At 43.0% G+C, this 12,548-nt stretch overlaps 1 protein-coding gene across 1 annotated transcript in view; it reads left to right on the plus strand.

Annotated features, from left to right (window-relative positions):
- Nucleotides 1-12,548, plus strand: part of LMBRD1 (LMBR1 domain containing 1) — a 153,352-nt gene that overhangs the window by 30,872 nt on the left and 109,932 nt on the right. Inside the window, exons 4-5 of the mRNA XM_038743159.1 lie at nt 615-712; nt 3,134-3,201. Coding sequence (XP_038599087.1) covers nt 615-712; nt 3,134-3,201 — 166 coding nt within the window. The remainder of the gene's footprint in view (nt 1-614; nt 713-3,133; nt 3,202-12,548) is intronic.

Below are 12,548 nucleotides of genomic sequence, written 5' to 3' on the forward strand. Positions count from 1 at the left end.
TTTAAATTGGACATAGTCGCTCTCCAATGGGCCGCATAGTCTTAATCCCCATTTTACAGATGAAATAACTGAGGCACAGAGAAGTTAAGTGACTTGCCCAAGGTCACACAGTAGACAAGTGGCAGAATGAGAATTAGAACCCACATCTTCTGACTCCCAAGCCCATGCTCTTGCCACTAGACCATGCCGTTTCCTGGCATTCGTTTGGAATGTCATTACTTGTAGGAATGTGGTAGCTGACTTGAAGCAACATTTTTGATTTTCTTGCTCTATTGTAGTGAAGTTATTAAAAAAAATAATAAAGCCTGGATTAATTTAACCATTGTTTATACAATTTAGAACACGTTGAAATAAAGTAAACATTCAGCATAGTGGTAAACATTCAGCAATTACTTGCTAAACAATCCATTATTCAGAGAGACTTCCATTAAAAGACAGTCTGAAGCAGATGTACCCTTGAAAGATAGGTAGTTGTATTAGGAAATTTGACTGAAAGATGCTATAGTTTTCTGTCTTGTTTTTTGTCTGTTTTTAGTGTGTTTGGTATCCTGTCCTGTTCAATTCCTTAAAATACTTTCATCACATGACCATTGACTTTTTTTCCCCCTCTACAGCTTTATATTCCATAATATTATTTTGTGTGTTTTTGTGGATCCCTTTTGTCTACTTCTATTATGAAGAAAGGGATGAAGATGATGCTAGCAAGTGCACTGTAAGTACCCTTATTGTACTTAATAATACTGATATTTAGTGCTTACTGTGTGATGACCGCTATTCCAAGTGCTGGGTAGATCAAAGATAATCACATAAAACACCATCTGTTTCCCGTATGGGGCTCAATCTAAGGTGGAGAGAAAGCAGGTGTTTCACCCCCATTTTACATATGAAGAAACTGAGGCACAGAAAAGTTAAATGACTTACCCAAGATCACCCAGTAGACAAGTGGTGGAACTGGGGTTAGAGCCCAGGTGCCCTTACTTGTTATCACCACATATCCTTCCTACCACTGCTCTCCAAAAGTGAGTCATCTGCACTTGCTACCTCTACTTCCTCCCTCCAACTGTCTCCTGGACCCCCTGCGATCTGGGTCCCATCCCCTCCACTCCACAAAAATGGCCTTCTTGAAGGTCACCACTGACCTCTGTCTTGCCAGATCCAATGTCCACTATTCCATCTTGATCCTCCTCAACCTCTCCGCTGCCTTCAACACTGTGGACCACCCTCTTCTAGAAACATTATCCAGCCTTGGATTCACGGACACTTTTCTCTCCTTGTTCTCTTCTTACCTCTCTGACTGCTCCTTTTCAGTCTTTTTCAGCCTCCTCTACCTCTCCCTCCCCAACTGTGGGAGTCCCTCAAGGGCTCAGTTGTGGGTATCCTTTTCTTCTCCATCTACACCCACTCCTTTTTCATAACTATCATCTCTATGTGGGTGACTACGAAATATACATCTTCAGTCCTGATCTTTCTCCTTCTCTGCAGTCTCATATTTCCTCCTACCTTCACCTGACACTTAACATGTCCAAAACTGAACTCTTTGTCTTCCCATCAAATCCCTGTCCTCCCCATTACTGTAGACAGCACCACTATCCTCCCTGTCTCACAAACCCATAACCTTAGCACTATCTTGACTCATCACTTCAAAGCAAACATTCTCATGAAATCCTGTTCAACCTTCACATCTCTAGAATTGACCCTCTTCTTTCCACCTAAAACTGCTACCATGCTTATCCAAGCACTCATCATTTTCCCACCTTGACTGCTGCATCAGCCTCTTCGCTGATCTCCCAGCATTTTATCTCTTCCCTCTCCAATCAAACAGTTAGTATATGCAGAGCTCTGTATTAAGTGCTTGGAAGAGTACAATATAACAGCAGACACATTCCCTGCCCAGTAAGCTTACAGTCTAGGGGGGAGGCAGACATTAATGTAACTACTTAAAGATATGTATGCAGTACTTCATTCTCTACCCGGATCATTGTTCCGAAAAACTGCGTGTTTCCTCACTCCTCAGAAACCTTCAGTGGTTGCCCAACCACCTCCAAATCAAACTCCTTACGATGGGCTTGATTAGTACAGGGCCTGGCACATAGTAAAAGCATAGCAAGTGCCATCATTAATAAAGGCAGTCATTCAGGTCTCTTGTAATGTATCTTCCCTGATTTTACCCCAACCCAAACAGCTCACTCCCCTCTAACACCAACCTACTTTTTCAGCTTCTCGGGCCTTGAACTACCTGCCTTTCTATATCTAATCATTCACCACTCATCCTACCTTCAAAACCCTTCTAAAATTACATCTCCTCTAAGGGGCCTTGTCAGACTAAGTCCTTTATTTTCCCCTATTCATCCTCCAGTCTATGTCAACGATGAACTTGGCTGTGTATCCCTTCAGTACCTTGATACTTAACCCTGCCCCACAATATTTATGTAAATATTCCTGTACTCTACTATTTTCCCTGACTCCAATCTCTTAATGCTTGTCTACCCCTGTAGACTATAAGTGGCTTTCGGGCAGGGATCACTTCTACCAACTGTGTGATTTTGTGCTTAGCACACTAGCTCTGCACACTGTGCTCAAATACCACTGACTGACTTAATTCAGATTTGTTGGAACACCTTTTTGTGTGACTCATTGAGGAACAGGTTGTACTCAAAAGTGACTGAGTATAGATCCACAGTATGAATCTCCACATTGTATGATCATAGGGGAACAAAATCTGACACTGCAATCAGTTTAAAGTATTGAGTGCTTACTGTGGGCAGAGCACAGTACTAAACCCTCGGGAATAAGTACAATAGAGTTAGTAGAGTTCCTTAGGCCTTTAATGTTGGCAAGGCAGCATACCATTTGCTTTGTCTCTTTCTAAGATAAGGGAATGCTTTCATTTTTCTCCAGTTCTGATTTTGAGCTTTTTCCTCCAACCTCCATTCCTTATGTTTTGCCTTTCAATAGATAGGATGTTCATCATTGGCTTTTAAATTCCCCTTTAGCAGTGAAATTTTTCAGATGTGGAGGACAGTTCAAGAATGTAATGCCGTAAGCAATTGTTGTGCTTATGTTACATCATGAATTTGCCTGAAATGCTTGTGAGGATGTTGATTTCCATATATTATCTGTTTATCAAATGCAGCAAGTTAAGACTGCCCTCAAATACACCTTGGGATTTGCTGTGGTTTGTTCTCTACTTCTCCTGATTGGGTAAGTCTTGATTTAATTTTATCTTGACTGGAGGGAGTATATGTGCTCTTGTGAATGGCATTTCAAACAATCTAGCATAGTAGTGGATTGTTAACTGCCACAGACCTTCCTGGTCTATGGCAATCGGGGTGGGTGTTTTGAGTTTGCAGGAGGAATACAAGACTGTTAGCTCAATACAATGGGCACTTCTTCTTCAAATGCCGTAGAGTCGTTTCTGACCCACAGTGACTCCATGAATATACTCTCTTCACAATGTCCCATCTTCTGTCGTAAAGTTGTTCCGGTATGTATATCCATAGTTTTCCTTGGTAAATATATGAAAGTGTTTTACCATTGCCGTCTTCCACGCAGTAAAAACTTCTTTGCCATTGTCTTTAATCAGTGTTTTGATCACTTGGTTATCTGCCTTTGACTCTTTCCCACACTGCTGCTTCCCAGCACAGGGGAATCAACTTTGTCTGACGTTTGGGCTTAGACCTTTCCATTGTGAGTAACCCTATATGGCATAGCTCTAAGCTTTGTCATTGTACACAAACTCTCCTGCCATGATAAGGCAGCAATTCATAGGAGGACGTAATGGGCACAGTAAGTTGTCTCACATCAGTGAGACAAAGGCCTTTTGTGGATTCAGAAAGTATAGTGGTGCTTGAAGCTACAAGGCACAGCTGTATAACTTGTCTCTGTGTCTGTCTCTGTCTTTATTTCCCCTTTTGGGAGCCCCTCATGACTAAAATTACTCCCACTGACCTACTGAAGTCAGTTTGTCATTCATTCATTCAATCATATTGAGTGCTTACTGTGTGCAGAGCACTGTACTAAGCACTTGGGAAGTACAAGTTGGCAACATATAGAGACGGTCCCTACCCAACAGTGGGCTCACAGTCTAGAAGCGGGAGACAGAGAACAAAACATATTAACAGAATAAAATAAATAGAATAAATATGTGCAAGTAAAATAAATAGATAAATAGATTGATAAATCCAGCCTCTGGCCTTTTGCTAATTACAGGGATATTCCACCAATCAATCAATTGTATTTATTGAGTGCTTACTGTGTGCAGAGCACTGTACTAAGCGCTTGGGAAGTACAAGTTGGCAACATGTAGAGATGGTCCCTACCCAACAGTGGGCTCACAGTCTAGAAGGGGGAGACAGAGAACAAAACAAAACATATTAACAGAATAAAATAAATAGAATAAATATGTATTTATGTATTAAATATAAATATAAATATAAATAGAATAAAAAGGCCAGCCTCTGGCCTTTTGCTAATTACAGGGATATTCCACCACCCACCATGCTCTTTTAGGTTACAGAAGAATTTGCTGGAGCAAAGGTGTCTCTAGTGGAATGGAGACATTAGCCAGACAGGTGACTTATAAGAAACAAGCTGTATTCTTCAAAGCTTTGAACATTAACATTGGGTAGGGACTGTCTCTATATGTTGCCAGCTTGTACATCCCAAGCGCTTAGTACAGTGCTCTGCACACAGTAAGTGCTCAATAAATACGATTGATTGATTAAGTAAAACTTAGGTGAAGTAAAACTCGTCACCAGCTTCTGTACTAATGTAGATGTTTGGCGAGGAGGGTTTCCACAATTCCTGTTAGGTTTCCATTCTCTACCATGGTGGCTTTATCCTTACAGTACTTCGAAGTAACCCCAATGCTTCTTTTACAGTTTCTTCTCTAGGGCAGAATTTAGCTTGCTGAAGATGATTGGGATGTTTCTATCCTTGGGGAGAAAGAAGTGAGAAGAAGCCAATCCACTGGGCTGACAGATTTCTGTAGTCTGTTGTAATTCAGGGAAGAGGTGGTTTGGGTAATGGAAAAACATCAGGCAAATCAAAAAAAGGCATCTTTATCCCCAACTAGGCAGTGAAGCAGGGTCCCTAGTTAGAAGTAGCTTGGCGTAATGGAAGAAATCCCCCTGCTTCCCCCCGCCCCCCCCCCACTTAAGCGACCTTCCTTATAGTGCCCCCCCAACCCCCCTTCCCGGTCCGGTCCTGACGGACAACCCCCTCCACCCCCACCCCGGGAAAAAGGCCCTTGTTATCACCAAGTTACATTACCGACAACCACATTCGCACCTACTCAGCCTTTCTGTCCCGCCATGGACCCCTGGTCCATGTCCTCCCCCGGGCCTGGAATGCCCTCCCTCTGCCCATCTGCCAAGCTAGCTCTCTTCCTCCCTTCAAGGCCCTACTGAGAGCTCACCTTCTCCAGGAGGCCTTCCCAGACTGAGCCCCTTCCTTCCTCTGCCCCTCGTCCCCCTCTCCATCCCCCGCATCTTACCTCCTTCCCTTCCCCACCGCACCTGTATATATGTATATATGTTTGTACATATTTATTACTCTATTTATTTTACTTGTACCTAACTATTCTATTTTATTTTGTTAGTATGTTTGGTTTTGTTCTCTGTCTCCCCCTTCTAGACTGTGAGCCCACTGTTGGGTAGGGACTGTCTCTATATGTTGCCAGCTTGTACTTCCCAAGTGCTTAGTACAGTGCTCTGCACACAGTAAGCGCTCAATAAATACGATTTGATTGATTGAGTCAGAGGACCTGGATTCTAAACTGGCCATGCTGTGTACCTGCTGTACGACTTCGGGCAAGTCACTTACTTCTCTGTTCCTCAGTTCTGTCCTCTTCAGACTGAGGGTTCAATACCTGTTGTCCCTCCTACATAGACCGAGCGCCCCATGTGAGGCCTTATTGTCTTGTTGGTCTTGTATAATAATGATGGCATTTGTTAAGCACTTACTATGTGCAAAGCACTCTTCTAAGCGTATCTTCTAAGGGAGATACAAGGTGATCACGTTGGCCCACGTGGGGCTCACAGTCTTCATTCCCATTTTACAGATGAGGTAACTGAGGTTCAGAGAAGTTCAGTGATTTGCCTAAGGTCACAAAGCAGACCTGTGGGGGAGCTGAGATTAGAACCCATGACCTCTGACTCCCAAGCCTGTACTCTTTCCACTGAGCCATGCAGCTTCTTTATCTAACCCTCCACTTGAGTATGGTGCTTCGCACATAGTGTGTAACAAATATCAGTATTACTGTGGAAAAGCTATGCGTTTTGGAGTTAACATTCATTCAATCGTATTTATTGAGCACTTACTGTGCAGAGCACCGGATTACTGAATCAGCCTCTTCTCCGATCTCCCATCCTCCTGTCTCTCCCCACTTCAGTCTATACTTCACGCTGCTGCCCAGATCATCTTTGTGCAGAAACACTCTGGGCATGTTACTCCCCTCCTCAAAAATCTCCAGTGGCTACTAGTCAACGTATGCATCAAGCAAAAACTCCTCACTCTTGGCTTCAAGGCTGTCCATCACCTCGCCCCCTCCTACCTCACCTCTCTTCTCTCCTTATACAGCCCAGCCCGCACCCTCCGCTCCTCTGCCGCTAACCTCCTCACTGTGCCTCGTTTTCTCCTGTCCCGCCGTCTACCCCCGGCCCACGTCCTCCCCCTGGCCTGGAATGCCCTCCCTCTGCACATCCGCCAAGCTAGCTCTCTTCCTCCCTTCAAAGCCCTACTGAGAGCTCACCTCCTCCAGGAGGCCTTCCTAGACTGAGCCCCCTTTTTTCTCTCCCCATCCCCATCCCCCCTGCCTCCCCATCCCCCCTGTCCTACCCCCTTCCCCTCCCCACAGCACCTGTATATATGTTTGTACAGATTTATTACTGAATTTATTTTACTTGTACATATTTACTATTGTATTTGTTTTGTCAATGATGTTCATCTAGCATTACTTCCATTTATTCTGATAACTTGACACCTGACCACATGTTTTGTTGTCTGTTTCCCCCTTCTAAACTGTGAGCCCATTGCTGGGTAGTGACTGTCTCTATATGTTGCCAACTTGTACTTCCCAAGCGCTTGGTACAGTGCTCTGCACACAGTAAGCGCTCAATAAGTATGATTGAATGAATGAATGTGCTTGGAAAATGCAATTCATCAATAGAGACAATCCCTGCCCACACCGGGTTTACAGTGTAGGAGGGGGAAGCCAGACATCAAAACAAGTGAACAGGCATCAATATAAATAAATAGAATTATAGATATATAAACATCAAAAGAAGTAAACAGGCATCAGTATTTCCAAGAGCATCCCAAGTAAACTCTTGCTTTTTAGTCAGCATGTCAAGGTGCTTTTGGGAGTTTTTCTAGATTCATGGCCTTGGTTTGGATCCACCTTTACTGATCTGGAATAAAAAAAAAAATTAACTAGTTACATAACTATGGTATTTAATGATGATCACTGAGTTAAACACTAGAATAACTAGAATCGCAAATTAAGCAAATTAGATATTTAAAGCTTCAAAGTCAGTCTTCCATTCTACATTGGTCTTGCAGGAGATAGTAGGTCTTGTTCTGGCATTAATCAGCTGTAAGGACACCAGACCTTCCAAACCACAAGGATGGAACTGATATGAGCAAGAAACTGAAGGGAGTTGGTCCAAGTTTTGGGCACCTGTGTGCAGAGCACAGTGCTACATATCTGGGAGTGCAGTAGAAGATAATCTAATGGGAAGAAAATATAGGCACACTTTCTTCAGTAGCAGTATAAGCAAGAGGAAAAGTGTAGATACAGCTGGTAATAGGCTGCAGTATGTGTGAGTTTTGAAAGGAAGATAAGATCATTCATGGTGAGAATTTGTTTGCCTAGAGTTTACTGTATTTTTATCAAATGACATTCCACGGATATACAAAAAATGGAAGTCATTGTGGGACAGGCTTTCAAATCACTTTCTAAAACTATAAAATAGAACTATGTATAGATTAAGTTTGTTTTCCCATCAGGGACCAGCTGTGAGCATTTACTATCCGTCCATTTTAAGTAAAATACCTCTTGAGGTTGAGGGCAGCACTCTGAGTCTTTGAGGTTTATATTCAGAAAATAATATGGCATTCCCAGGTAGGTAAAAATGGTCATGGGTTGGAAGACGAATAACATAAAGTGAAACTGACCTGGCTCAAATTCATGGATCAAGCCAAGGTGAGTAATGTTGCTATTTTGGGGGCTGGGACAATTAGTGATTTCTTCTTTTGGCTCTTAATTTTCAAGGTGTTTACAGTGGCAAATGTGATTACTTGTGTAACTCATTTATTTAAGTATAGTGAATGGTTTTGTCACAAGTTTACTCCAATGATAGTTTATTAAGGTGCTAACCGTTCTTATTATGCAGAGCAGTAATCTACTTGTGTGTAATGTTTGAGTATTGTATAAATTAGATTTATTCATCAAGTGTCCTAGAAGTAATATGTTTTAGAGCGAAGGTGACCTATTCATAGCTTTTTTTATTAGCTTGTAAATAAATGATTTATAACTGCTAGTAAAGTAGCACATGACCTTATAGAAAAGATAATGAGTTTAATTCCAGCCACTTTCCATTCACTAAAGTGGTAATTGAAGGGATATTGTCAAGGTTGATAGTTCCAAACCTGATGAAATTATTTAGCATAATTTTCAGGATTGCTTTCCTATGATAAGTGAATTTTAAATGCAGTACAGAAGTATTTTAAGAATTTGTACTTTGTCATTACATGCCCAAGAAAGATTGAGTAGGTTATATTGAACAGGATCCCCCTGATTGGATCATTATTCCCTTTTTTGAGTTTTTGTATGTGACAAATATAATAATAATAATATTTAAGTGCTTACTATGTGCCAAACTGTTCATTCTAAGTGCTGGGATAGATACAATGTAATCAGGTTGGTCACGGTTCCTGTCCCACATGGAGCTCAGTCTTGTTGGAAAGACCCCGGGCTTGGGAGTCAGAGGTCAAGGGTTCCAATCCCGGCTCTGCCATTTGTCAGCTGTGTGACCTTGGGCAAGTCACTTCACTTCTCTGGGCCTCAGTTACCTCATCTGTCAAATGGGGATGAAGACTATGAGCCCTACGTGGTACAACCTGATGAGCTTGTATCTACCCCAGTGCTTAGAACAGTGCTTGGCACATTGTAAATGTTTAACGAATACAAACATCATTATTATATTATTAATCCTTGCTTTGCACATAGTAAGCGCTTAATAAATGTCATTATTATTATTGTTATTTTACAGATGAGGTAACTGAGAGTTAGGGAAGTTAAGTGACTTGCCCAGTGTCACAGCAGACATGTGGCAGAGCCAGGATTAGAACCCATTTCCTCTGACTCATAGGCCCATGCTTTTCCCACTATTGCAAACTCATGCTCTTCTTAGAACTGGGATCCTTGGAACTGTATGAATTGTAGTAAAAATAATCACTGTTGTATTTAAAGGGGGGAGCCCCCCTCCTGCTTCTCCCCCCTCCTCTCCCCTCCATCTCCCCCCGCCTTACCTCCTTTGCTTACCCACAGCACCTGTATATATGTATATATGTTTGTACATATTTATTACTTTATTTTGCTTGTACATATCTATTCTATTTATTTTATTTTAATATGTTTGGTTTTGTTCTCTCTCTCTCCCCCTTCTAGACTGTAAGCCCACTGCTAGGTAGGGACCGTCTCTATATGTTGCCAACTTGTACTTCCCAAGTGCTTAGTACAGTGCTGTGCACACAGTAAGCGCTCAATAAATACGATTGATTAAGCACATTAGCTTACTATGTGCCAAGCTCTATACTACCCCCTGAGGTAGATACAAGATAATAAGGCCCAATGAGGCACACAAGTTAAGTGATTTGCCTAAGGTCACACAGGTATGTGGGAAAGTCAGGATTAGAACCCAGGTCCTCTGATTTCCAGGCTTGTGGTCTTGAAAAGGTTTTTATTTAACACCCACTGCATACATCTGAGCTCTTGGGAAAGAACAATAGAAGCATGAGACCAGGTACTTAATAGGAGTGAGAATTGCCCAAGATATATTTGATTGGACAACAGCAGAACACTGTTGCCAAAATCTGATCACTGATCACCTAGTTGAAAGGGTTTTTTTTGCGGGGGGAGGGGGGTGGCCGGGGTGGTGGTGGCGGTTGGGTTAAGGTTGACACTTATGAGCTACACCCTGTCCAGGAATCTGATTCATATGAAACATCTGCCAGTGATAGGCAGTTAATGCAGATGAAGGGGCAAGATCCAGGTCACTTCCCTGATTAACATATGCATATCTGCTCCAATTCTGTTGTGGTGGAGGGTGCTCCTTGGTCATTATCTGGTGACTAAGAAAAGGTACGAGGTCTGGGCAACTGCCATGCTTAACATCATCATCAATCGTATTTATTGAGCGCGTACTATGTGCAGAGCACTGTACTAAGCGCTTGGGAAGTACAAATTGGCAACATATAGAGACAGTCCCTACCCAACAGTGGGCTCACAGTCTAAAAGGGGAAGACAGAGAACAAAACCAAACATACTAACAAAATAAAATAAATAGAATAGATATGTACAAGTAAAATAAATAAATAGAGTAATAAATATGTACAAACATATATACATATATACAGGTGCTGTGGGGAAGGGAAGGAGGTAAGAAGGGGGGGATGGAGAGGGGGACGAGGGGGAGAGGAAGGAAGGGGCTCAGTCTGGGAAGGCCTCCTGGAAGAGGTGAGCTCTCAGTAGGGCCTTGAAGGGAGGAAGAGAGCTAGCTTGGCGGATGGGCAGAGGGAGGGCATTCCAGGCCCGGGGGATGACGTGGGCCGGGGGTCGATGGCGGGACAGGCGAGAACGAGGTACGGTGAGGAGATTAGCGGCGGAGGAGCGGAGGGTGCGGGCTGGGCTGGAGAAGGAGAGAAGGGAGGTGTATGAACAATCTAAATGTGGGTATTATATCCTTTGAAGAGTCTCAACCTGCGGCCCTGTAGTTCCCTGACCTTTCAGGGAATAGCACAGTCCTGGGAGTCAGAGGACCTGGGTTCTCATCCCAACTCCAACATTTAGGGCCCGGGCTTTGGAGTCAGAGGTCATGGGTTCAAATCCCGACACCGCCACATGTCTGCTGTGTGACCTTGGGCAAGTCACTTAACTTCTCTGAGCCTGTTACCTCATCTGTAAAATGGGGATGAAGACTGTGAGCCCCACGTGGGACAACTTGATCATCTTCTATCTCCCCCTGCCCCCCAGCACTTAGAACAGTGCTCTGCACATAGTAAGCGCTTAACAAATGCCATTGTTATTATTTTTTTAAATCCCGGCTCCACCAACTGTCAGCTGTGTGACTTTGGGCAAGTCACCTAACTTCTCTGTGCCTGTTACCTCATCTGTAGAATGGGGATTAAGACTGTGAGCCCCTTGTGGGACAACCTGATCACCTTGTAACCTCCCCAGTGCTTAGAACAGTGCTTTGCACATAAGTGCTTAACAAATACCATTATTATTATTATTATTATTATTATTATTATTATTATGTGACCTTGGGCAACTCCCTTAATTTCTCTGGGCTTCAGTTCCCTCATCTGTAAAGTGTGGGTTAAGATTGTGAGCCCCGTGTAGGACATGGACTGTGTCCAAACTGATTCCCTGTTACCTACCCTGTCACATGGTAGAGTTCGTGTGTGTGTGTGTGTGTGTGTGTGTGTGTGTGTATTGATACTGTGGAAGAAAAACTTCACGGACTTTGCATTATGTTTAAAAAGAGTATGTCAGACAAGTTCATTACTGATAGCACATCTAGCACTAGTCGAGTGATAGTTGAGAGTTTCCTCTGCCAGTCAAGGCCAGCTCAACTTCAGGCAATACAGAATGACTTCTATACAGTTGGCACAGCATTCATAGTAAACAGAAGAGTACAATACAGAAATACTTTGAGAGAAAGCAGGAAGTCCCTTGGATGATTTTTCCGGTTCAGCCATGGCCCAGCTTTGTTCTGGGTGGGGGGATCTTGATTAGATCAAGGGAGTAGTTTTATCTCCTCTTCCGTTGATATGCTGATATACGTTGTGGTGTGTTCTGCTTAGGTCAGTCAAGTAATCAAGCACACACAGAGGAGGTCAAGCAGGCCTAGAGCTGGTCAGCCCAAAAAGGAAGGGTCAGAGAGAGAAGGGGGACAAATGAAAGGCCTTAACCACTGTGCTTCCACAATACTATCTCGACATCTCAGTTGGCATTTTTGAGGTCCTTCTCTGTGCCACTGTTTTAATGACATGGTTCATCTGACCCATTTCCCATCCCGGTGGAGTAGCTCTAGGGCTGGGGGTGTTGTCTTCTGCTCTGTCAAGGGAATAGGAGTTCCTAGGAGGTTACACAATTCCCCTTAAGCCACACGGTAAACTGGATTACCAATCCAGTCCAATTTTTCCCAGTATGTTCTGAATAGAATTGGGTCTTTGTCCCTCCTGCCCATCTGAGAGTCTAATTTTGGATGATGGCATTTAAGTGCTTATTTTGTGCAAAGCACTGTTCTAAGCACTGGGTAAAA

The sequence above is a fragment of the Tachyglossus aculeatus genome, chromosome 1 (assembly GCF_015852505.1).
Source record: "Tachyglossus aculeatus isolate mTacAcu1 chromosome 1, mTacAcu1.pri, whole genome shotgun sequence".
Taxonomy (NCBI): domain Eukaryota; kingdom Metazoa; phylum Chordata; class Mammalia; order Monotremata; family Tachyglossidae; genus Tachyglossus; species Tachyglossus aculeatus.